Here is a 24,197-nt window from a genome sequence, read left to right as displayed (position 1 = left end):
TCAGTTGACGGACATTTGGGTTGCTCCCGCGTTTTGGTTATTATGAACAAGGCTGCTATGCACATTCACATACAAATGTTTGTGTGAACATGTGTTTTCATTTCTTTGAGGAGATGCCTAGCAGCAGAATTCCTGAGCCACATGGTAATTCTGTGTTTACCTGTTTAAGGAAGTGCCAGACCGTTTTCTAAGGTGCCCGCACTTTTCCCACCAGAAGTGTATAACGGTTCTAAGTTCCCCACATCCTTGTCAACACTTGTTATTGTCCTGAAGCGATTTGCTCCTCTCTGCCTCCACCTCCATCTCTTACCTGGACCATGGAAGTCACCTCCTCCCTGGACTCCCAGCTTCTGCACTCAGTCTCTGCCCACACCACAGGCAGAGAGAGCCTGTTAGCACCAAGGGCAGATCCCATCCCTCCCCAGCTTAGAACTCTTGGATAGCTCCTCAATGGCTGAGAATAAATTCAAATTCCTCATCAGGCTCGGCCCATCTCTCTCTCCAGTGACATTACTCATGTCCCCACTTCCTGCCCATTCAGACCCAAACACACCAGCCTCCTATTCACTTCTTGAGGCCCCAAGGGCTGTCCAGCCTCAGAGCCACCCCCAGTGCTATTCCCTCTGCCCTAGTACTCTTCGCCTTGCTCTCCTCCTACCTCTTTCCTTCCCCTCACAGATCTGGGCTTTACTGTCACCTTTCAAGGAAAGCCTCCCCTGACTCCTCCCCCAACCTAAATTACACCCCTCCCATCCTCTTTCTTATTGCATTTAGCACTGTTAGAAGTTGCATGTCTGTGTTCCAGTTTGCCCAGTGGCTGCCTCCATCTTAGGAAGGGGCCGGTGAGGGTGGGTGTGCGTCAGTGCCTGGCCTGCGATGAGAACTAACTAAATATTTGTGCTCATTCCTCCCCCTCCCCAACAGCCACCTCCTACCTTCCTCTTTGCACGTGCAGTTCCCTCTGCCCAAACACACTGTTCCCTCTCCTGTTCTCTGGCTCATTCCCACGGGCCTCAGTTTCATGTCACTTTCTCTCAGATGGTATTTCAGCTATTACCGTGTACTCTCTTGTTTCTTTTACTGTGACCCATGGAGGGGCGGGTGGAAGGGGGGCGGGAGGAATATATATATATTTCCTCCGGATGTTCTAGATTATTCTATCTTATTTTTCATAAACTCTGGTCACAACCCCCAAACTTGATGCCAGCCCTCGGTAATGGCTCACTGTTCTTAGTTTGAAAAACTCTAGAGGACTTTCTACAAGTCCCTGTGACATGCACCTACCCACACCCAAAGTCAACGCAGGGAAGGGGTTGACTTGTTCTGTGCTGCACCCCCAAATTCTGGCATAGGGCCTGGCTGAGCACAGTGGGTTTAATGAACGTCTGTTGAGTGAATAAATGAACTAACAGCAAACCAGGGACAGAGTTAGGACCGCAACCCCACCTGTGCCGTTCCCTAGGACTCAAGAGTTCTGCCCACGTCATTTCCAAAGACTCAGGCAGCTGTGCCCCGCCTCCTGCTACCTTCACCCACCCTCCGCTTCCTCGGGGTGGGGGCGCGGGCGGGGGAAGGTGACGATTAACCCGAGCCTCCCTTCTGGATGAACCAGAACTCCATTTCCCACAAGTCTCAGGGATGGGACTACATTTCCCATGAGTCTCTGCTTTCTCCAGGGTCTGTGCCCTTCAGCCACCCTGGCAGATAATTGCATCTTTCCTTATCCCCCAGCCCCCACTTCCGTACTCTCTACCTGCATATGGTCAGTCCACCCTGCAGCCCTGGTGCCGGCACCCCCTCCCTACCACCCCTCCTGGCTTGATGAACCTGCCTCAGTTTCTCCAATGAGCCTCACTGAACCTCTCTCCCTCCCCCTCCCCTCGGGTCGCCTGTTCTGAGCGCGCCGGCTGCGCGTTTTGGACCCGGTGGGTCCTCGACCCCTACTGGGGGGCGGGGGTGGGCCTTCTGGGGAGGGGGTGTCTGGGTCGCCTCCGCTGTGTGTAGTGAGACTGCGCCTGAGATGCGCAGCTCCCGCCCAGCCTCAGCCGGGAGGGACGCATCGCAGGGGCTCACTGACTACAGAGACGTCCGCGCGCAGGGTGGGCGTCCGTACTTCCGGTGTGTCTGCAGCTCGGGGTGCTCTGCGGGGGCGGGGGTGGGGGAGGGTGACCCCGAGACGGCGGCGGCCTGGCACGTGATGTGTGCGTCCTTGTCTGTTTTGTCTGTGTCCCTGACGGACCGAGTTCCAGTCCCCAGTCTGCCACTTCCCGGCTGTGTGCCTTGGGGCAGATGTCTGCTCCTCGGCTGTGCCTGTTTCCTCATCTGTACGATGGGAACGATAAAAGAACCTGTCTCTGAGGCAGATGTCAGGATTTAAAAGTAATATGTGTGAAACGCTGAGAACAATGCCTGGCGCGCAGTATATGCTCATAAAATAAATAAATAAACTATGATCATGTATCTTTTGTATGAGGCAAGTGCCTATGTTGTGTAATGGCTATGTAACCTCATAGCAAATGTGGGTATTTGTGATGCGTGTGTCCGTGTGTATCTTTGTATGTGTTCTGTATGCCTGTGTGTATTTGTGTATGTGATATGTGACTACGGTGGGGTACTGTGTCTTTGTAACCTTGTGTGAAATGTGTGTACGTACATCTGTGATGTGTGTGCCCAGGTATGTTTAGGTATGCAATGGTGTATCTGTGTGTTCAATGTGTGTGCTGTGTTGTGTGTGTCTGCGTGTTTCTTGTATGTAAAATGTGTGTGACTGTGTATATGTGTATGTATCAGTGTAATATATTTATGTGTATTTTTGTAGGTGACTTTTGTAGCTTTGTATAGTCTTTGAATGTGCCGTGCATCTATATCCATGTGTGAGTTGTGCTTGTACATGTGTATCTGGGTGTGTGACATGTGTCTCTGTGTATTCATGTGAGTGAAATGGGTCTGTGTGAGACGTGTGTACCTTTGATGTATCTGTATCTACATATGTGTGTGTGTTGTGTGTATGTAGTTGCATGTGTGATGTGCTGGTCTCTCCATGTATCCGCTGTGTGTCTGTGTATATTCGTGCATGGTATACTTGTGTCTGTGTTAGTGTGTGTCATGTGTATGTCTCTGTGCAAGTGATGTCTGCATATCTGTATGATGTGCATGTCTGTGTTTATCTGTGTATGTGATGCGTGTGTCTGTGGGTCTTCTTTTTTGCCCATTTGTCTGAGGAATGTCTGTGTTCGAGACTTTGTACCTTGACACGTCACCGTGATGTCTGTGTGGATCTTTGTCTGTGGCGTGTGTGTCTGTGGATTTGGGGCTTTACTTTGTCTGTGGCATGTGTGGGTCTTTGTGATGCATTTGACGTTCCTGCGTGGCCGGGTGCATCTGTGCAGGGGGCCGGCCTGCCTGTGCGTTCTTACTGCAGCCTATCATCCCTGCGTCTTTGTGTGTGACGTGTACGTGTCCCCGTCTGCCGATAGCTGTCCACCTTTGTATGTGATGTGCTTGTCTATGAGGGTCTCTGCGACATGTGTCAGCCATGTGTGGGTTGCGTGTGCCTGCCTGACATCTGCATCGTGGCGCGGAGCACACGTGTCCCTGCTGGTAGCATGTCACAGCAGTGTCCAGGCCAGGCACTGTGGGCCCTGTGTCCCCCCCCCCCACAAGGGTCTGCTGGTCCCTGTCTGTCCCTCCCCCTCCCCTCCCTCCTGGCAGCCAATGCTACTGGGGAGCCAGTTGCCATGACGACGCTCCATCCTCCCTCCATCCTCCCTCCTCCCACCCTTCCTCTGACAGGCTCTCTGCTCCCCCAATCCCGGCTGCCCTCGGGGGCGGGGCCCTCATTCTCCCCCCCATCCTACCCTCTCCCCCCCCAGCAACCCCGGCTCCCCAGCTCCTCTCCTCTGTCCGCCTCTCCATCCCTTCATCTGTCTGTCCCTTCAAGGAGGGGGAGGGGGGTACCTGAGCCAGTAAGCAGCCCCTCCCTCCCCCTGTCCTGAGTCTCCTGCCCCTCTCCTGGGCTGGGGGGAGGCCAGGGTCGCGCGGGTCCCCATGGCTGGGGGCTGAGGGCCCGCCCCCCCCTCCTCCCCAGCCGCCACCACCTCCACCTCCCTTCCATCCTCGACAAGATGCCTGCCCCCGGCGCCCTCATCCTCCTTGCGGCCGTCTCCACCTCTGGCTGCCTGGCGTCCCCGGCCCACCCAGGTAAGTCTGTCCGGCCATCCGGCTGTCCAGCGGCCCCCACCCCAACCCCGGCCTGCCTTGGAGGTCTGTCTGCGGGGCTCTGGCTCCATCACCTGTGTGGCGTCTTCCCGCAGCGAGCCAGGGCCTGGGGAGCCGCGGGGACGGTGCCTGTGTTAGCAGGGCCTGTGGGAGGAAGGCTGGGGGCTGGGTGGGGAGGGGGTCCGTTCGGGCAACATGTGTGTGTGCACACGCATGTGTGTGTGCAGGTGTGTGTAGGGAGCCGGGGAAGGACAAGGCCTCTGGGAGAATTGGGGACAGAGGAGAGGAATACTGTTTCTAAGGGGGACACAGCATTGGAGGCTGTCTCTAGCTTTGGGGGAGACCCATGGCTTGCGGAGCTGCCTTCTCAGGGACTTGGGCTGGGAACAGAGGACATGTGTGTGCCCCAAGCGTCCCTAAACGAAACAAGCCTCAACCCCCGTAACTAGGAGGTTCCAGCATGGGGCAAGAATATTCTCCCAGCCTGCATTTGGGGGCTCATCCTCTTCCCCAAACAGGGGGTAAGAAGGCTGTCGTGGGAGCGTATTTTAAATTCTGAGAGCTCCAGGCTCCACTATTACTCCTCCTTCCCTCAGTCCTCACTGAAATTCATCCAAGCCTGGGGGTGAGGTGATGGGGGGCGTCCCAGCTTGGGGCGAGAGGAGGGACCCCACCCCCAACCCAACCACTTGAGAAGGCCCCAAACTACAACTCCCACAATGCCCTGGGCCATCCGGCTCCTCTGCCAAGGGGCCCCTGGTTGCAGAGCATCATGGGAGTCGTAGTGAAGACTAGCTGGACGAGGAGGGGCAAGGAATCCGGGAGCCAGGGCCTTGAAGCCGGGACCCCAGCCCAGTCCTGTGCCCACAGATGGATTCGCCCAGGGCCGGGCCCCTCTGGCTCCTCCCTATGCCGTGGTCCTCATTTCCTGCTCTGGCCTGCTGGCCTTCATCTTCCTCCTCCTCACCTGTCTGTGCTGCAAACGGGGCGATGTCGGCTTCAAGGTGAGGTGCATGAGGGGATTCAAGGTCGGGAGGAAGACGCCAGCAAGTCCTTTTCCCCTCAGTCCAGGTGGTAGGAGGGGGAGCGGCGTAGTGAGTCTGAGAGCCCTTCAGGCCTGAAGTTATGGCAAGGTCTAGAGCCTTGGGATGGGAATTGGACTGGGATTGGGGGACAGTTGTGAGAAAGACGGGGATAGTATTGATGAGAAGGACCATGGCATGTCTCAGCCCTGTGTTCTCCCACCCCTCCCCGCTCCCGGCCCCAGGAGTTTGAGAACCCAGAAGGGGAGGATTGCTCCGGGGAGTACACTCCCCCCGCAGAAGAGACCTCCTCTTCACAGTCGCTGCCTGATGTCTACATTCTCCCTCTGGCCGAGGTCTCCCTGCCGATGCCTGCCCCGCAGCCATCACACTCAGGTACTGCCCCGCACCCTGACTAGGGCCTCGTGGCCCCACGGGACAGGGTGGAAGCCCCTGAGAGTTTTCCCTCAGGGAACAGGGCGCAGAGGCCCAAGGCAGCCAAGGGGAGAGGCGGAGGTGGGAGCCCCGGAATCTTGGAAGCAGCTTGAAGGAAGTCAGAGAACAGCTTGGTAGAAGCCATTGCTTCATCCACAACCAGATTTGGGGATTCTTGTGGGGCACTGAATGGTAACGTCAGCCTAGATCTTAATGTCAGAGGTAGCCAATGGCATGCTGAAGTCATGTCATAGGATCTTGGGATGCCAAAGGGAAGAACAGATTGGACGTTGGAACCTTGTGGGCGGCCAATGAGGAGGCAGAGATCCCATCGTGGAATGTTGGGGCAGCCAATGAAAACAGATTTGCTGTGTCTGCTTTGACCCCAGTTCCCACTGGATTAAGGGGTGTTGATGGCACTTGGGAGGGCAGAGAGGCTCAGGTGCCTCTCCCTTTTGCCCCCCCACCAGACATGACCACCCCCCTGGGCCTTAGCCGCCAGCACCTCAGCTACCTGCAGGAGATTGGGAGTGGCTGGTTCGGGAAGGTAAGTAAGTGGGGCTGGGGGTGGGCGGTGGAGGGTGCGTACAATCCAGGGCGATGCTCCTGTTCTGTGTCCATCCCCCCTGCTCCCACCACACCACTTCTCATCTGCCCCCTGCCTCGTCCCCCTGCCCCCCTCAGCCCACCCATTGCCCTCCCCTCTGTTCACCTCTCACCCACTCCCGTCCACTCCATCCCCCCGCCACCTGTCGGTCAGCGCCTCCCTCCTCACTCCATTGACCACTCCGCCTCGCCATCCGGCTCTCCACGCGTCCGTCTGTCCATCCTTCCACCCGTCCCTGCGTCCATCGGACTCTGGGCCTGTGAGTCTCTAGCCCCGCGTCTGGTGGGAGTACGAGGGTGGTGGGATTGGAAGGAAGAGGCTGGAAAGAGGGGGAAGATGGGAGCCATACGGTGGGGTGGAGGGTGGTCCCTGGGATGGGGCTGGGGAAACCACAGGCGCTGCCTCCTGGGTCCCCCTTGATCAGGTGATCCTGGGAGAGATTTTCTCGGACTACACCCCAGCCCAGGTGGTGGTAAAGGAGCTCCGAGCCAGCGCAGGGCCCCTGGAGCAGCGCAAGTTCATCTCAGAAGCACAGCCGTACAGGTATGGGGGCTTCTCGGTGGACGTGGGGCTCGGAAGGCCCAAATATCTGAGTTTGTGCCTCAGGGAGGTAACAGTTGGAAGTGGGAGTGCAGTGTGGGGTCAGATCTGGATTCGAATCCTCCATCTACGTTTTCCGGGCTGTGCCCCTCAGTCCAGAGAATTTCCCTCCCTGAGCCTCAGGTTCTTCCTGGGGACAGAGCCAGGGAAATGAAGGCAGTGTGATGAAGGCGAGGGGACGGCATAGAAGCTGAGCCGGAGACCTGCCCCTCTCCACTCTGAACCTCAGTATCTTCCTCTGGAAAGTGAGTCCAGGAAGTCTGAGCAGCCTCATGCAGAAGGCAGCTGAGAGGATGCGAGGTGACCCTGTGTCAGGCACTGGGTACCTCAAGGTGGTTCCCTTCCTCAGGCCCCTGCTTGTGCGTGAGGAAGGACAGAATCAGAATCACAGACCAGGGTCCTCCCACCACTGCCCCCATTGGACTGGGAAGTCTGGGAAGGCAGGACCCTGTCCCTCCCCTGCCTGGTCTCCCCTCCACTCTAAGGGCTTCTAGACAAGAATTAAATAAACATTTGTTCCATGAATGCCCTGTGGGGTAGTGAGCGCCCTGTCATGGAAAGGGTGCATACACGGGGACCTCTTGTCAGAGGGTTGTAAAAGTGAGCTTTGCCCAGAGATTTTATCAGCCCCTTCCTCTGAAACCTCCCATGGTTTTCTGTGGCCCAGAGGACAAAGTCCCAGTGGTCCCTACAGCCCACAAGCCCTGTTCCCTTCCTGCCACCAGCCCTCTCGCCCCTGCCACCCGGTCTCCCCACTGACCCTCCCACACGCCGGCTTCTTTCCTGCCGCAGGACCGCCGTCCTTGCTGTTCCCTCTGTCTAGAATATCACTCCTGCCTCACCCAGCCCCAGTTTCAGGTGGGAACCCTTGCCCTTCCTGGGTCCCAGATCAGAAAGGCCTTCCCTCACACATACACACTCACACACACACACACACACACACACTCTCTCTCTCTGTCTTTCTCTCTCCCTCTCCCACCTAAGGAGGACCCTGGGATGCTCCATCACATCAACTTGTGTATTTTCTGAGTAACACGTATCCTAGTTTGTCATTATTTCATCCTTTTACTTGCTTCCTTGCCTGTCTCTCTCTAGGCCTGTGCTGGCAAGCACTAGCCACATATGGCTATTTAAATTCACCTTAAATAAAATGCAATCAAGTTCAAAATGTCTTTCCTCAGCTACCTCTGCCACATTTTGAGAGCTCAGTTGTCACATATGGCCGGTGGCTCCCGTGTTAGATCAGATCTAGAGGTGAAATGACTTCTGTGAGGTTACACACTTGGGAAAGATGGAGACAGGATTCAGACCCCCAAGCCTGACCCTCATCCACAATGTGAGGATAAAAGAGGGGCATCCCCCAGTGTTGGAGGGGACAGTGACATTTCTTGAGGAAATGATGTTGAAACTAAGGGATGAGGAGGACTTTGATGAGAGGAGAGTGTTCTCCACAGAAAGAAGTGTACATGCAAAAGGCTTGGAGCCTAAGCAGGCACCTGTGAGTCTGGAGAGAGGTACACGGGCATGAAGAATGATGCTGGGGAAGGCAGAGGGGCAGGAAAGACCGAGGAGTGAGCCAGGCTCTGTCCCAGGGTACCGGGGAGCCATGGAGGGTCGTGAGCAGGTGGGCATCAGGTCAGGGACAGACTGGAAGGGAGAGACTGGAGGCAGGGAGGCCGGCAGGAGGCTGAGAAGAGTCCAGGAGGTGAGGAGGAGGCTTGATCTGGGGCTGTAGGGAGGGCAGGGGAGGGGGAAGAGTCAGGGGGCAGGAAGAAAGGCTGAGGGGGTGGTGAGCCAGAAGGAGGGGCAAGGAGGTGCCTGGGAGTTTGGCTCAGGGACTGGGAGACAGTGGGGTGGTCCTGAGGTCGGGATGTGGGGAAGGAGTAAGGAAACTGAGACCAAAGAGGTTGAAGCAACAGGTTGGTTTTGCTGGGAGGTTGGGGTGGGACACAGGGCTGGGGTGGGATGGAAGGGGCTGTTTCCTGACCCAGGCAACCCCCTTCCCCTCGCAGGAGCCTGCAGCACCCCAACGTCCTCCAGTGCCTGGGCGTCTGCGTGGAGACACTGCCCTTTCTGCTGATTATGGAGTTCTGTCAACTGGTGAGGGTCTGGGGCGGGGTGAGGGCTCAGGGCAGTTCCTAGGGATCTGCAGCAATGACATCATCATCATCATCATCATCATCATAGCAAGACCTGTGACAAGCACTGCCATCTCTGTAGATGAGCACTCACTCCCCAGGTGGTGCGCCCTGAACTAGCGCATGAGGTGGGTGGGTGCTGTTCCTGTGCGCTTCTCAGCAGCAGGGGAAACTGAGGCCCAGAGGGGGCTGCCCACTGAGGGCAGAGGTCGTCCCATCCTCGCCTCGGATTGCCTGGTGTGGGTGCCTGGGAGGGGGCGGTGGTGCTGACCCCTCCCTGCCCTCTCTCCCAGGGGGACCTGAAGCGTTACCTCCGGGCCCAGAGGCCCCCCGAGGGCCTGTCCCCTGAGCTGCCCCCTCGAGACCTGCGGACACTGCAGAGGATGGGCCTGGAGATCGCCCGCGGGCTGGCACATCTCCACTCCCACAACTATGTGCACAGGTGGCAGCCCGAGAGCCACCGGGAGGAATTGCGGGGGAGAGGGGACTACTTAGGGGAAAGAGGCCAGGCTCCGGGGGTGGGAGGTGAGGCCACAGGGGAGGGGTTTAAGGATGGAAGGAGGCCTGAGTGGGAGACACAAAAAGGGGGGAAAGCCCAGGAGGGTCAGGGGGAAGAGGCGGAGTCAGGAGAGTAGGGGAGGAGTCAGGAAGGGAGGAGGGGTCACAGAAGAGAGGGAGGAGTCAGTGGAGGGGGAGGAGTCAAGGGAGGAGAGGAGGAGGGAGGAATAGAAGAGGGAAGGGGAGCAGTGAGGGAAAGTGGGCGGGGTCTAGGAAGGGGGGCGGGCTTCCCCAAGCTACCAGCTTCTTACCTCGCCCCCCTCGCCCGCCCCCAGCGACCTGGCCCTGCGCAACTGCCTGCTGACCTCTGACCTCACCGTGCGCATCGGAGACTATGGGCTGGCGCACAGCAACTACAAGGTGAGGGCTGGCCTCCATCAGAGCTGGGAGGGGGCGGGGGGCGCCCCGGCCTGCTTGACCGCGCCCCGTGCCGCCCACACCCAGGAGGACTACTACCTGACCCCCGAGCGCCTGTGGATCCCGCTGCGCTGGGCAGCGCCCGAGCTCCTCGGGGAGCTGCACGGGACCTTCATGGTGGTGGACCAGAGCCGCGAGAGCAACATCTGGTGAGGGGCCCGGGCCGGGGGGGGGGTGGCGGCCGAGGAGGGCAAGGAAGGCGGAAGGCTCACAGGTTCTACGGTTGGGGAAACTGAGGCCTGGAAGGGCCCCCTGGCCCGTTAGGGCAGGGCTCTGACCTTCCTCTGCCCTCTGCTCCCCTCAGGTCCCTAGGGGTGACCCTATGGGAGCTGTTTGAGTTTGGGGCACAGCCCTACCGCCACCTATCAGACGAGGAGGTCCTCGCCTTCGTCGTGCGTCAGCAGCACGTCAAGCTGGCCAGGCCGAGGCTCAAGCTGCCCTACGGGGACTACTGGTGAGGGCGGGGCCTGACCCCGGACCCCTGACCTTCCACTTCCCACCCCAGGATGATCCCAGAATCCCCCGCCTCATTTCACACTCTCCCCCCTCCACAACTGCACCACTTGCTGCCAGCGCTAGAATGGAGTGGGGACGTCCCCACCCCTTCCGCCAGCATCTGCTACTTGGAGCAGGGAAACTGAGGCATGGAGTGACAGCTGGTGTTTGAACCTAGTTTCTCCAGCCCTAGAAGAGCCCTGCTGCTTGCTTGTCTCTGATTCCAAAACTTGTAACCCAAACGCGAAGGCCACCTTAACCGTCATTTCCGCACATGCGCCTTGCTGTCCTCTCTTCTTCTAGGTCTGTCTCCCTCTCTCTGGTTTCTGTTCCCCCCCTCTCTCTGGGTCTCGGTCCTCTTCTCCCTGGGTCTCTGCCCCCCACTTTCTCCTGGTCTCTGCCCACCCCCGGTGACCCCCCTGCCCCCAGGACTCTGCCCTCCTCACTCTTGCCTCCTCCCCCTCCCCCAGGTACGACATCCTGCAGTCCTGCTGGCGGCCGCCTGCCCAGCGCCCCTCGGCCTCTGATCTGCAACTGCAGCTCACCTACCTGCTCTCTGAGCGGCCCCCAAGGCCCCCGCCGCCGCCGCCGCCCCCTCGAGATGGTCCCTTCCCCTGGCCCTGGCCCCCGCAGCACAGCGTGCCCCGCCCGGGGACCCTGTCCTCTCCGTTCCCCCTTCTGGATGGCTTCCCTGGGGCTGACCCGGACGACGTGCTCACGGTCACCGAGAGTAGCCGTGGCCTCAACCTTGAGTGCCTGTGGGAGAAGGCGCGGCGGGGGGCCGGTCGGGGCGGGGGGGCACCAACCTGGCAGCCAGCGTCCGCACCCCCGGCCCCCCACGCCAACCCCTCCAACCCCTTCTACGAGGCGCTGTCCACGCCCAGCGTGTTGCCGGTCATCAGCGCCCGCAGCCCCTCCGTGAGCAGCGAATACTACATCCGCCTCGAGGAGCATGGCTCCCCGCCAGAGCCCCTCTTCCCCAATGACTGGGACCCCCTGGACCCAGGAGTGCCTGCCCCCCAGGCCCCCCAGGCCCCCCCCGAGGTCCCCCAGCTGGTGTCCGAGACCTGGGCCTCCCCCCTCTTCCCGGCGGCCCGGCCCTTCCCGGCCCAGTCCTCAGCCTCCGGCAGCTTCCTCCTGAGCGGCTGGGACCCCGAGGGCCGGGGCGCCGGGGAGACCCTGGCAGGAGACCCCGCCGAGGTGCTGGGGGAGCGGGGGGCCACCCCGTGGGCCGAAGAGGAAGAGGAGGAGGAGGAGGGCAGCTCCCCGGGGGAAGACAGCAGCAGCCTTGGGGGGGGCCCCAGCCGCCGGGGCCCCCTACCCTGTCCCCTGTGCAGCCGCGAGGGGGCCTGCTCCTGCCTGCCCCTGGAGCGGGGGGACGCCGTCGCCGGCTGGGGCGGCCACCCTGCTCTTGGCTGCCCCCATCCCCCCGAGGACGACTCGTCCCTGCGGGCGGAGCGGGGCTCCCTGGCCGACCTGCCCCTGAACCCCCCCGCCTCGGCCCCCCCCGAGTTTCTGGACCCCCTCATGGGGGCGGCGGCGCCCCAGTACCCCGGGCGGGGGCCACCTCCCGCTCCCCCCCCGCCGCCGCCACCTCCTCGGGCCCCCGCGGACCCGGCCGTGTCCCCCGACCCCCCCTCGGCCGTGGCCAGTCCCGGCTCAGGCCTGTCGTCTCCGGGCCCCAAACCGGGCGACAGCGGCTACGAGACCGAGACCCCTTTTTCCCCCGAGGGAGCCTTCCCCGGTGGGGGGGCAGCAGAGGAGGAAGGGGTCCCTCGACCACGGGCTCCCCCCGAGCCCCCCGACCCGGGAGCGCCCCGGCCACCCCCAGACCCGGGTCCCCTCCCGCTCCCGGGGGCCCGGGAGAAGCCGACCTTCGTAGTTCAAGTGAGCACCGAGCAGTTGCTGATGTCCCTGCGGGAGGACGTGACAAGGAAGCTCCTGGGGGAGAAGGGGGCAGCCGCCCGCGAGACAGGGCCCAGGAGGGCGGCGAGAGGCCCCGGGAACCGAGAGAAAGCCCCGGGCCCAAGCAGGGGCCCCACAGTCCTGGACAGCGGGAAGCAAGCCCCAAGCCCGCACGAGGGCCTGAGCCTCCCCGTGAACGGGGTGACAGTGCTGGAGAACGGGGAACAGAGAGCCCTGGGCGTCGAGGAGAAGGTGGCGGAGAACGGGAGCCCGGGGTCCCCAGAGAGAGAAGAGCAAGTGCTGGCGAATGGGGAGCTGCCACCCCCAAGGAGGGAGGAGAAAGTGCTGGAGAATGGGGGCCTGGGGTCTCCGGCGAGAGAAGAGCAAGTGCTGGTGAATGGGGGACTGACACCCCCAAAGATCGAGGAGGTGTCAGAGAATGGGGGCCTGAGACTCCCCAGGAACCTGGAGAGGCTGCCAGAGACTGGGCCTTGGAGAGCCCCAGGGCCCTGGGAGAAGATGCCCGAGAGTGGGGCTCCAGCCCCCATGAACGGGGAGCCAGCCCCAGAGACCTCGCTGGAGAGAGCCCTGGCACCTGGCGCAGTGGCCTTGGCCCTGAACGGCGGGGAGACAGCCCCTGGCCCCACTGGCCCAGCCCCCAGGAGCGGGGTGCAGGAACCCGGGACCGAGAGGAGAGCCCCCGAGACTGGGGGGGCACCGAGAGCCCCCGGGGCTGGGAGGCTGGACCTCGGGAGTGGGGTCCGAGCCCCAGTGGGCATGGGGATGGCCCCCGGCGGCGGCCTCGGAAGCGGCGTGGACGCAAAGGCCGGATGGGTCGACAGCACGAGGCCACAGCCGCCTCCACCGCCGCTGGAAGCACAGCCGACGAGGCCGGAGCCAGCGCCCCAGAGAGCCAGGCCGGAGGCAGCCTCCGAGGGAGAGCCCGGGGTCCCAGACAGCAGAGCCGGCGGAGACACAGCACCCAACGAAGACGGGGACCCCCCCAAGCCCGAGAGGAAGGGCCCCGAGATGCCACGACTGTTCTTGGACTTGGGACCCCCTCAGGGGAACAGCGAGCAGATCAAAGGTGAGCAGGCTGCTGGGGGCACGGGAGCGCGGCTGGGGCCCGAGGCCCAGCTCCTTCCATGATGTAGGGTGCAGTTGAGAAGCTCAGGCTCCCGGGTACCAGACAGGTCAGCCTGATGGTGACAAGTGCAGACCCTAGAGCCACACTCCCTGGGCTCAGATCCTGGCTTTGCCCCTTCCTAGCTGTGATCTTGGACAGATGACCTTCTCTGTGCCTCAGTTTCCCCATCTGCCAAAAACGGATGACAAGGATAGCACCTGCCTAATAGGATTGTGAGGGTTAAATGAGTTAGGACTTCCAAAGCCTTTGGCCCAATGCCTGGCACTTCTAAGCACCTGCTGTTATATCACAATTCACGTCAACTAGGGGTTGCAAACTCAGATGCCCACAGGGGGTCAGACAATATAAGAGAATGAATGACAGGTGGGAATGAATGAATGAATGAGAGCTGGGAGATGTGGGGTAGGAGTTGGGGAGGAAATGCAGCCACTTCTCAGCTCCACCTGGTGTTGCCAAATCTGCTGCTTTCCCCCTTTAAGCCAGAGTTCTGGGTGTTTTAATGGTTGAAACCAATTCAAAAGAAGCCTTTCTGTGGGCTGGGCTGCCAGTGCGTGATCTCTGATTTAAACTTTCCAACAAGCTGAGGCATCTATTCATTGTGCCAGGCCTCCTGTGCACCAGGTCCTGAGCTGTCCAGGGCTGAGACCCAGGGAGCCTCAGACCCTGCCCTGCCCACCGCAGTACTGGTGGCTTGAAAGCCTAGTAGAAAGGCCTTTTCTGGAAACTTGAGTTTTGATAGGAACACAGGAAATAGTTTGTCATAGAGAGGGGACAATTTAAGAGAAGATAAATGGAGAGTAAAATAAACAGCCCCTGTTTAGATGTGGACATAGGGACTGTGGTTCCACTGGAATCATCCAGAGGCCTGATTTCCTTAAATACTGGTATGAAAGTTATAAATGACTGGGCCTGTTTTATATTGGCAACCTCACAGCCACGCTTGAGGGAAGGGTTATTATCTCTGTTTGCCAGAGGAGCCTGAGGCTCAAGAGGGAAAGGTCAGGAAGGGGACTGAGCACAGAACCTTCCTTCCTCAAACCCACAGCATTAGAACACTACCACTTCCTCAAGGTTGTTGTGGGGAGCTTGCAACCAGCTGTGTCAGGAAAGACCCTGGGCAGCATGAAAATGACAGGGAATGAGCAACTAAGATGCCTCAGAGGATCTGAGGTGGGGGGGGTCGGTGTTGTTGGGTGTGCAGAGACTGGGAATAGCATGCTTTTCTTTCTTTTTTTTTAAATCCAGTGAACTCCTACTCATCCTTCATGACCCCACTCAAATTCTCCCTTCCCTGGGAAGCCTTCCTGATTTCGAAAGACTGTCACCCTGTCCTTCCTCTAGGTATCCATAGCCCTTGATAGCTTCCTCTATAAAGCCCCACTCCACCCCATCACCTTGAGATGGGTGGTCAGGGAAGGCCTCAATGAGGAGGTGACTTCTGAGCAGACATGAAGGAAGTGAGCCAGGTGGACATCTGGGAGAAGGATGTTTCAGGTAGAGGACACTGAGATGGGCATTAACTTGGCATGTTCAGGGAATAGCAAAAGGCTGGTGAAGCTGGAGTTGAATGAATGAGGGGTGGAGAGTGACTTGGTCCACATCCATCTTTCTCCTTGCCCTGCCCTGACCCTCTTCTCATCCCCACCATCGCCCCCCACAGGGCCTGGCACACAGCTCACTTATGCAGTAATGGAGGAATGAGTGGCCCCTCCATTTACCAGTGAGGAAACAGAGGCTCAGAGAGGTGGATCTGCTTGCCCAGGGACACACAGCAAGAGAGCAGGGTAGGCTTGGGATTTGAAGTGAGGTTTCCTCCTCCAGGGACCTGAAGTCCTCCCCTCCCAGCAGGCTGAGATCAAGGAGTCTTAGGGCAGGGAAAGGACCTGGAGATGGCTAGACACCCCAATTTTCTGGCGATTGAGGGCCAAAAAGGGAAAGAAAGTACCTTGGTCAACATTGTGTAGCAGGGAACATTTATTCACTAATTTCACAAATATTGACTGAGTACTTCTATGTGCTTGGGGTTTGGGGACGCAGCCAGAATGAGCCCAACTCAGTCTCTGTTCTGTGGCAAGGCAAACATTAATCACACGGCCACAGAATTACAGTTCTATACTGAGATCAACCGCTAGGAAGGCGAGGTGCTTGGTACTGTGGGGTGCAGAGCGTGTTGCCTGGCCTGACCTCTTGGGAGACCTCCAAAGGCTTTGAAAGTCCAGACAGAGCTGGACGGTGAATAGGACTTGAGTTAGATAAGGAAGTTCCAGGCAGAGGAGGGAACAGCCTATGCAAAGGCTCAGAGGTGGGAGGAATGGGGATATGGCCCATGTGGTTGGATGGAGGTCAAGCCAGAATGAGGTGGGGACGGAACCAGGAGAGGTCAGCAGAGCCAGGGCACTCAGGCCTGGTGGCCCCGGGAGAAACTGGGGCTTTGTGCTGTGGGCACTGGGGAGCCACGGGGAGGGTTAAGCACTGGAGTAGGGGGAAGACCGCTACCCTTCTGCTTGGAGACCCCCAGTGCAGCCTTTTGGTTCACAAGGGTGGAAACAGGTCCAGACTCTGTGGCTGAGATTACCTGAGGACACAGAGTTAGGCGGGAGGGCATGCCTCAGTTTCCCCAGGAACAGGAGCTCACCGGGTGTCTCCCCTCGCAGCCAAGCTCTCGCGGCTCTCGCTGGCGCTGCCGCCGCTCACGCTCACGCCGTTCCCGGGGCCGGGCCCGCGGCGACCCCCGTGGGAGGGCGTGGACGCCGGGGCGGCTGGCGGGGAGGCCGGCGGGGCGGGGGCGTCGGGGCCGTCGGAGGAGGACGGGGAGGACGAGGACGAGGACGAGGAGGAGGACGAGGAGGCGGCGGCGGCGGGCGCGCTGGCGGGGCCGCGGGGCCCCGGGAGAGCGCGGGCAGCCCCGGTGCCCGTCGTGGTGAGCAGCGCCGACGCGGACGCGGCCCGCCCGTTGCGGGGGCTGCTCAAGTCTCCACGCGGGGCCGACGAACCCGAGGACAGCGAGCTGGAGAGGAAGCGCAAGATGGTCTCCTTCCACGGGGACGTGACCGTCTACCTCTTCGACCAGGTGGGCTGTCCCCGCGCAGGACCCCGGGGCTGGGTCTAGGGAGGGGCGGGGCCTGGGTGAAGACCGCGCCTAGATTGGGGGCGGGGTCTGCAGGGCGCGGGCGGGGCGTGGGAGAGCGGGCCAGAGAATGGGGCGGGACTTGAAGGACCAGATGAGGCCTTGGGTGTAAGGGCGGGGCCTGGGAATGCGGCTGGGCCTGGAGGAAGGCCGCGCCTCAAGTGGGGGTGGGGCCTGCAGGGTGAGGGCGGGGCCTGGGGATGGGGCGGGGCCAGGGGAAGGGCCGAGTCCAGAGCAGAGGTGGGGCCTGGGGTGGGGGAAGGTGCTGGAGAGCTAGGGGGAGGCCTGGAGATGAGAAGGGATCCGGAAGGAAAGCGCGGTACCTGGTAGTCAGAGGCTAAGGAGAAAGTGAGAGGATTAGGGCGTGGTCTGTAAGGTGGGGGCGGAGCCTAGTGAAGCTCGGGATGGGGTTTCTGCACCAGCGCTCTAATGTTGTGGAGGCCGAGGGGCCGGCTCAGGATGGAGGGGATCTTATCCACTAGGGATGGGCCATGGAGGAGCTGCAGGTAGGGCTTAAAGGGTTGCTGCTTGTAGTGTTAAGATACTAAGTGCAGTAGTGGGTTCAGGCTAATGAACTGGGGCGGGGCTAAGAGAGATGGGTTGAGGATTGTGTTAAAAGTAACTAGCCTGGGAGGTTAGTGTTGAAGAGAAAAACAGGGCGGTGTGGTGCTTGTGGACTGGGTCCGTGTCTAGATGAACGTGGGACGGGGCATACTAAGGTCCTGAGCTGAGTGAGAACAGGGTCAAGAGCTGAGGCCTAGGGCACTGAAACAAACTGGAGCGGGGCCTCTTCAGAGGGCGGGGCTTAGGGGCTCGCGGGATGGTCCGGAGATGCTCAAAATGGGTTAAGGGTTTGGAGGACCATAGGAGCAGGTAGTTGTGGGGCCCGCACTTGGACGCCTGTGCCCGAGATCTAGGACGTGAGTAAGGGTCATGGAAACGGGACGGGACTTACGGAGACAGTCCTGGGTTAGGGGCTTCCGTGGAGGCAGCGCGTTAAGGAGCCGGGAGAGAATTCCTGCAGTGGACTGCTTAGCTGTGAGCGGGACTCCGTGGTCGGGGGAGGAGCTTCAGGCCGGGGGAGGTTAAAGCTGGCCTGAGGCTTCGAAGGCAGATTAGGGGATCTCCAGAGAGAGCGATTGTAAATTGGGATGCCTGAAGCCCCAGAAATGTTAGCGGGGTTTGTTGCTTGTTGGGATGTAGTGAGTGGGATGTGACGGTTTGCCCCCTCTTGCCTCCCCTGATATGCCTTCACAGGAGACGCCAACCAACGAGCTGAGTGTCCAGGGCCCCCCCGAGGGGGACACGGACCCGTCAACGCCCCCAGCGCCCCCGACGCTTCCCCACCCCGCCACCCCCGGAGATGGGTTTCCCAGCAACGACAGCGGCTTTGGTGAGGGGCGGGGCGGCGCAGAGTTGGGGGCGGGGTCGATGGGAAGGGCAGCGGCGGGGCGGGGCCTGCTGAGGGGCGGGGTTGGAGGGCTGAGAAGTGACTGAGGGTCTGACCGCGTCCTCTCCTCTCCCTCCCCACCCACCCCCCGCCCCCAACGCTAGGAGGCAGTTTCGAGTGGGCGGAGGATTTCCCCCTCCTCCCCCCTCCAGGCCCCCCCCTGTGCTTCTCCCGCTTCTCCGTCTCGCCTGCGCTGGAGACCCCGGGGCCCCCCGCCCGGGCCCCCGACGCCCGGCCCGCAGGTATCGTGCTTCAGACCCTTGGCCCTGCCCCACGTCTGCCAATCTCTGTCCCCATCTGTCTCTCCCACTTTCTTGTCCCCATCTCTCTGAATTTCTTTGCCTCTCTCCCAGTTTCTTCCTTCCCCTCTCTCGGTCTGGCTGCTCACCAGTGAAATCCCACCCACCTCTGGAACCCGCTCACACCAAGAGGTGTCCATCAGATGGGCTTGGGCGATCACGCCCTTCCCTGAGCCTCAGTTTCCCTTCTGTAAGGATCCCCTCTGAGTCTTGCCCATCGTTTTTTTTTTTTTTTTGGCCGCTCCCCTTGGCATGTGGGATCTTAGTTCGCCGACCAGGGATGGAACCCGCTCCCCCTTAACCACTGGGCCGCCAGGGAAGCCCCAAGTCATTTTTCTTTCTGTCTTTCTCTCTCTCTCTCTCTCTCTCCCTGCCTCTCTCCCTCCCTCTCTCCCTCTCTTTCTTTCTTTCCCATCTTTGCCCCATCTTTGTGCTAAGATTCCTGTCTGGTACTTGGTGGATCTTGATCCCATCTCCTTCGGGGGGCATAGGTTGATCAGAGGCAGACAAGAAGCCAGAGGAAACCAGGGATCTCAAAGCTGGTTAGTATGAACCAGAGCAGAGAGGACATGGCCAGGGAGCATCATAGCAATAACAGCAAGCACTCCCATAGACCCTAGAATGTGCTTGCAACATCTTACCCCATTTAATCCTCCCTATGATTCCATGGGGTGTATTCTAGTCTCATCCTCATTTTACAGAAGAGAAAACTGAGGCACAGAGAGGCATGAGGAGCCGGGGCACAAACCCTGGCTGCCTGGCCTCTGAGTCTGTGTCCACTCCAGTAGTCAGCATTTGTCAGGTACCTTTCTTGCGTTTCACTTACGCCATAATGCTAATCCTCACCACCACCTTGGGAGAACATCCCTGCATACAGGGCTTGCACTGGGCCAGGCAGGTGGAGGTGTTCCCAGAGGTCAGGACTAAGTAGGGGGAAGGTGCAACTGGCTCTTTTCAGGGGGGGCTCCATACCTGCTCCCCTACGCTGTGCCTGAGTTCAGGTGTTGGCCCTGCCACTTCTTGGCTGGGTGACCTAGGGCAAGTCGCTTTCCTTCTCTGTACCTCAGTTTCTGTAGAATGAGGGGGATAACAGGATCTAACTCCTAAGTTTGTTAAGGGGATTAAATGACTTAATCTTCCCCTTGCATGCAGCAGTGGTCTTTAACTGGTAGCTGTTACTGCGTTTAATGAAGTAGATGCTTATTGAGCATCGGCTGAACTAGGCTCGGGGGATTCCGTGCTGGGCAAGATCAGAGAGCCCCCCTCCACCCTACCCACAGCACTGCCCCACAGTCCCACAGTAAGTGAATATAAGTGCCAACGCAGGGTTGCTGAGAAAGCAGATGACAAGAGGAAAGGGCTTCTGTCCTCGGTGATGGAAGGGTCCTTTAACCAGGGACTTGAAGGGTTGGTTGTCATTAACTAGGTGAAGGGGAAGGGGACAGCGCTCTAGCAGGCGGGACAGCTTGCAGAGGGCCTGAGGCAGGAGAGAGCTTGGCTGATTCATGGAGCAGAAGGGAAGCGGGTGTGTCTGGAGGTTACTTGCAGAGTTGGGTGGAGGGAGGTGGGTGTGGGAAGTGAGAGAGAGCAGGACAGACCCCGCAGGGCTTGAGGGTAAGCTGAGGGGCGGGGACTTTGTCCTGGGGGCACTAGGGAGCCTCGGGAGGACTGTGAGCTGGGGAGGGGCAGCATCAGCCCCTGGTGTAGGAAGACTTCTCCCGGGCCTTGTGGGGGCCAGTGGAGGCAGGGAGGCTGGGGAGGAGGGCAGGCAAGGCTCCAGGGGGGAGAGGAGAGGACATACAGAGTCAAGGGCAGGAGGAATGGGCTGAGGGTTGACCCTTCACTTGGCAACAACCTCAGATTTCACCCCCAAATATCACTTCCTCCCAGAGGTCTTCTCGGAGGCCCCCAAGAAGACAGGGTGAGGTGGGTTCCAGGGCGTGGGGACACCAGCCAAGTGTTGAGTCAGGGCTGAGGCCCATAGGGCCAGCAATCCAGGATGACTTCACCTTTATTCACCTGGAGAGGAGAGGGAGGGCCCGATCACACAAAACCCCAAATCCCTTTACTCAGTCCTTAGATATTCCACAGCTGGGCTGGGAAGCTGCTGAGCCGGTTTCGAGACCACGGCTGGGGGGTGGGGGGGTGGGGCAGGCGGAGCCCCCTTCTTCCTCAGACCCCTGTGCTCGGCGTGGCTCTGCCCACTTTACACACGTTCCCTGGGTGCTGAGTGATGCCAGGAATCTGATGCCAGTAGTTTCCCTACTCCTTTGAAAAGGACACGAGGGTCATGCTCCCCATTTAAAGAGAGGGAAACCGAGGCTCAGGGACTGGAAGTGAGGGCAATGACTTGACCCAGGCCACTCAGGTGAGAAGTGTGAGGTGGAGTGGGAAGGTGGCCGGTGGGTAGCCCTGGTTGAGAGTCTCCACCCCACAGACCTTGGTTTTCTGGATCTGTTGTATGGGTGGGAGGCTCTCCTTCCGCTGGGAGAGAAGGGATCGTGGTGGGAAAGTCTGGTGGGACGGCACTTTGTGCAGGGCCTCTACTGGATGCTGGGGATGCAGCAGTGACCAAATGCAGTCCCATCCTCTCTGATCTTCCAGTCTAGAGGGGCAAGCAGACAGGAAGCTAGCTCTTTGACGATGACTGAGATTATCCCAGAGGAGAAATGTGAAAGAAAATAACTATAGTGGAAAGGAATTCCCTGGTGGTCCCGTGGTTAGGACTCAGTGCTTTCACGGCCGAGGTGAAATCCCTGGTCAGGGAACTAAGATCCCACAAGCCATGCGGCGCTGCCCAAAAAAAACGAAATACAAAAAAACAAACCAAAACCCCCCCCCCCACTATAGTGCAGTGAGATAGAATGACCTTGGGGGGTGAGGGGGACAGCTGCTTGACTGAGAATGGCCTGGAGAAGACCCCTGAAGAGGGGGCATGGCGACGGAGGCCTGAGTTCTATGGGAAGGGCTAAGGGCATGCCAGGCAGTTGGAACAGCCAGTGCAAAGGCCCTGGGGTAGGACTGTGCTTGGAGGAACAGCGAGGAAGCAGACCACTGTGGCTGGAGCAGAGTGAGTCGGGGGCGGGAATAAGTGAGGACAGAAAAAGGACAGAGCAGATCAGGGGGGGCCCTCCCCATGGTTGAGGGCTTGGTTTTCACTCCGATCGGCAAGCCAGAAGCCATGAGCCTTTCTGCCCAGTAATTCCATTTCTCTCTCCTCTCCCTCCATCCTCAGGCCCCGTGGAGAATTGACTCCCCGAAGACCTGACCCCCCTGCACCCCCAGAAGAGGGGTTGAGAGTAGAATCCTCTGTGGACGATGGAGCCACTGCCACCACCACAGACGCCGCCTCCGGGGAGGCCCCCGAGACCGGGCCCTCCCCCTCCCCCACCATGTGCCAAACGGGAGGCCCTGGCCCTCCGCCCCCCAGCCCGCCGGACGGCTCCCCTGAGCCCCCTGACCCCCTCGGTGCCAAATGAGGCAGGAAGCCCCTCACCCCTCCCTGGAGAGCCGCCTTTCTCGGAACTGAACTGAACTCTTTAGGGCCTGGAGCCGCTCTGCACAGCGGAGGCCCCTCCTCACCCACTCCCAGCCCCAGACAGGGGCCGAAGGCTTCAGGGACCTGGACCCCCCCCATCTCGCGTCTCCCCTTTCCCACCCCAGCCTGGCCCCTGGAGGGGCCTCTGGTTCAAACCTTCGCGTGGCATTTTCACATTATTTAAAAAAGACAAAAAACAACTTTTTGGAGGAACGTGGGGCATGTGTGTGTTTCGGGCGATGAAGAGGGGAAGCTGCAGGGACCGGGTGCTGTCCAGGGGATATGGCCGTCCTCGGCCCCACCTGACGGGAACATCGAGGCTCAGGAAGGCAGAAATGCCTGTGTGGCAGCGAGATCCCCGGCTTCTCCACGTCTCTGGACCTCAGTCTGGTGTCGGCATCACCGACGTCTGCAGCAGCCTCAACGTACAGTTAGGAGGTGACGAGGCGCCGGCGAGGGTTCGGGAAGGTGGCAGGTTATGGTCAGAGCTGGGTTTCTGCAAGGTGGCCAGAAGCTGTCCCAGGGCCAGGCCTGGAGAGGAAAATGCTCAGAAATGACCCGCCACAGCACCCACACTGGATCATGGCCACATCCCACGCACCTCAGAACGGCACTGCCTGTGCCTCGAGGGTCAGAGTCTATCTCCCTGCCCATGGTAACTGTGCCTCAGTTTACCTGTTTCTCCATGTGACCACCCACCTCTCCGACATTCTCTTGCCTTCCCCCTAATTGAACTTCTCCATTCAAATTTCTTTTTGTTTTTTGTCCCTTTAGCTCCCTATTTCACCCGGTCCCAGTTCTTTGTTTTCCCATCCCATGTCTTCAGCCTCTTTCTTCTCATCTATTTCTTCGTCCGAGTATCACCCCATCTCTACTTCTTTCTCCTTGTCTGTGTGTCCCCGTCACCTTTGTCTCTATTATGTCTTTCTGCCATGGGTTTTTGTCTCTATTTCTTTTTCTCAATTTGTCCTGGTCTCTTGACTGATTCTGTCTCCATCTTTGTCTTTTTTTCTTCTGATTGGGTCTGTCTTTGCATCTCTGATCTCCTGGCTTCAACCTGGCTTCCACCCCCACCCGCCGTCACCTTGGTACCAGATTCATGTGTGTGTATGAAGGAAGCAGTTTGGATGAGGGAGGAGGGAAGGGGTCAGGAGTGGGGACCCAGCTGGGATGCTGTGTGGACTCCTGGCTTAGGAATTAAGATGATGAGAGCATTAGGGTCACATGTAAGTTGTGGGCAATGGAGGAAGAGTGAATGAGAGGATTAGGTTTTGCCTCTGTTCCCTACTGCCACGTCTGATAGATCTGGTGGTCCTTGAACTGATCTTGTAACATGTCTGCCCAGGGTGGGTGCTGCATGGAACCCAGCCAGGTCAGGCAGTGAGAGCCTAGGCTCCAGGGTCTGAGGGAGGAGGGGGCTGGGGGCCTGGACTCCCGGGTCTGAGCGTGAAGGGATGTATTAGCTCACTAGGGCTGCTGTAACAAAGTTCCACAAATTGAGTGGCTTAAACCAGACATTTATTGTCTTAGTTCTGGAGGCTAGATGTCCAAGATCAAGGTGTCGGCAGAGTTGGTTCCTTCTAAGGGAGAATCTGTTCCAGGCCTGTCTCCTAGCTTCCAGTGGTTGTCTGGCAATCTTTGGTGTTCCTTGGCTTGCGGAAGCATCACCCCGATCTCTGCCTTCATCACATGGGCTTCTCTCCTTGCATGTGTGTCTCTGTGTCCAAAATGTCCCTTTGTATAAGGACACCAGTCAAATTGGATTAGGGCCCACACTAATGACCTCATCTTAACTAATTGTATCTGCAATGATCCTATTTTGGAATAAGATCACATTGTGAGGTTTTGGGAGTTAGGACTTCAATATATGGATTTGTGGGGGACACGGTTCAACCCGTAACAAGGGGGTTGGGAGTATGGGGTCCTGGGAGAGGAGGGAGCTGAAAGCCAGAATTCTCCATCCTTGGGGAGAAGACGGATTGGGGGCAAAACTGAAGGACAATTCTGAGGTGACTGGAGTCTGATTTTAATGTTCCACAGGCATCTCCAGCTTAATTTGGCTAAAACAGAACCACTGATTTCTCCCCCCATAAATCCCCTCTTTAGCCATCTCAGTAAATGACGTTGCCATTCACCAGCTGCTCAAGCTAGAATCCCAGAGTTGACCCAGCCCTCAGCAAGTCTTGCTGGCTCCTCTTCCAGAAGGACTCATGCAGGTCCAGGTCTCTCCAAGTCTATGGC

At 59.1% G+C, this 24,197-nt stretch overlaps 1 protein-coding gene across 1 annotated transcript; it reads left to right on the top strand.

Moving 5' to 3' along the window:
• Positions 1–4,124: 4,124 nt before the first annotated feature.
• Positions 4,125–22,305, top strand: LMTK3 (lemur tyrosine kinase 3; the record flags this gene model as incomplete). The annotated part of the gene is made up of 15 exons (XM_081216823.1): positions 4,125–4,200; positions 5,089–5,222; positions 5,486–5,636; positions 6,146–6,222; positions 6,707–6,825; positions 8,895–8,982; positions 9,314–9,462; positions 9,854–9,938; positions 10,023–10,144; positions 10,300–10,449; positions 10,961–13,482; positions 16,197–16,612; positions 17,927–18,062; positions 18,224–18,361; positions 21,654–22,305. 15 exons carry the CDS (start codon positions 4,125–4,127, stop codon positions 21,668–21,670), a joined length of 4,380 nt encoding a protein of 1,459 aa, XP_081072949.1. The 3' UTR covers positions 21,671–22,305.
• Between the last annotated feature and the right edge of the window lie 1,892 nt (positions 22,306–24,197).

Source organism: Mesoplodon bidens (assembly GCF_964165515.1).
Source record: "Mesoplodon bidens genome assembly, chromosome: 18".
Classification (NCBI taxonomy): Eukaryota; Metazoa; Chordata; class Mammalia; order Artiodactyla; family Ziphiidae; genus Mesoplodon; species Mesoplodon bidens.
The sequence above is the reverse complement of the archived record's forward strand: the minus strand, read 5'-3'. Positions and strand labels throughout refer to the sequence as shown.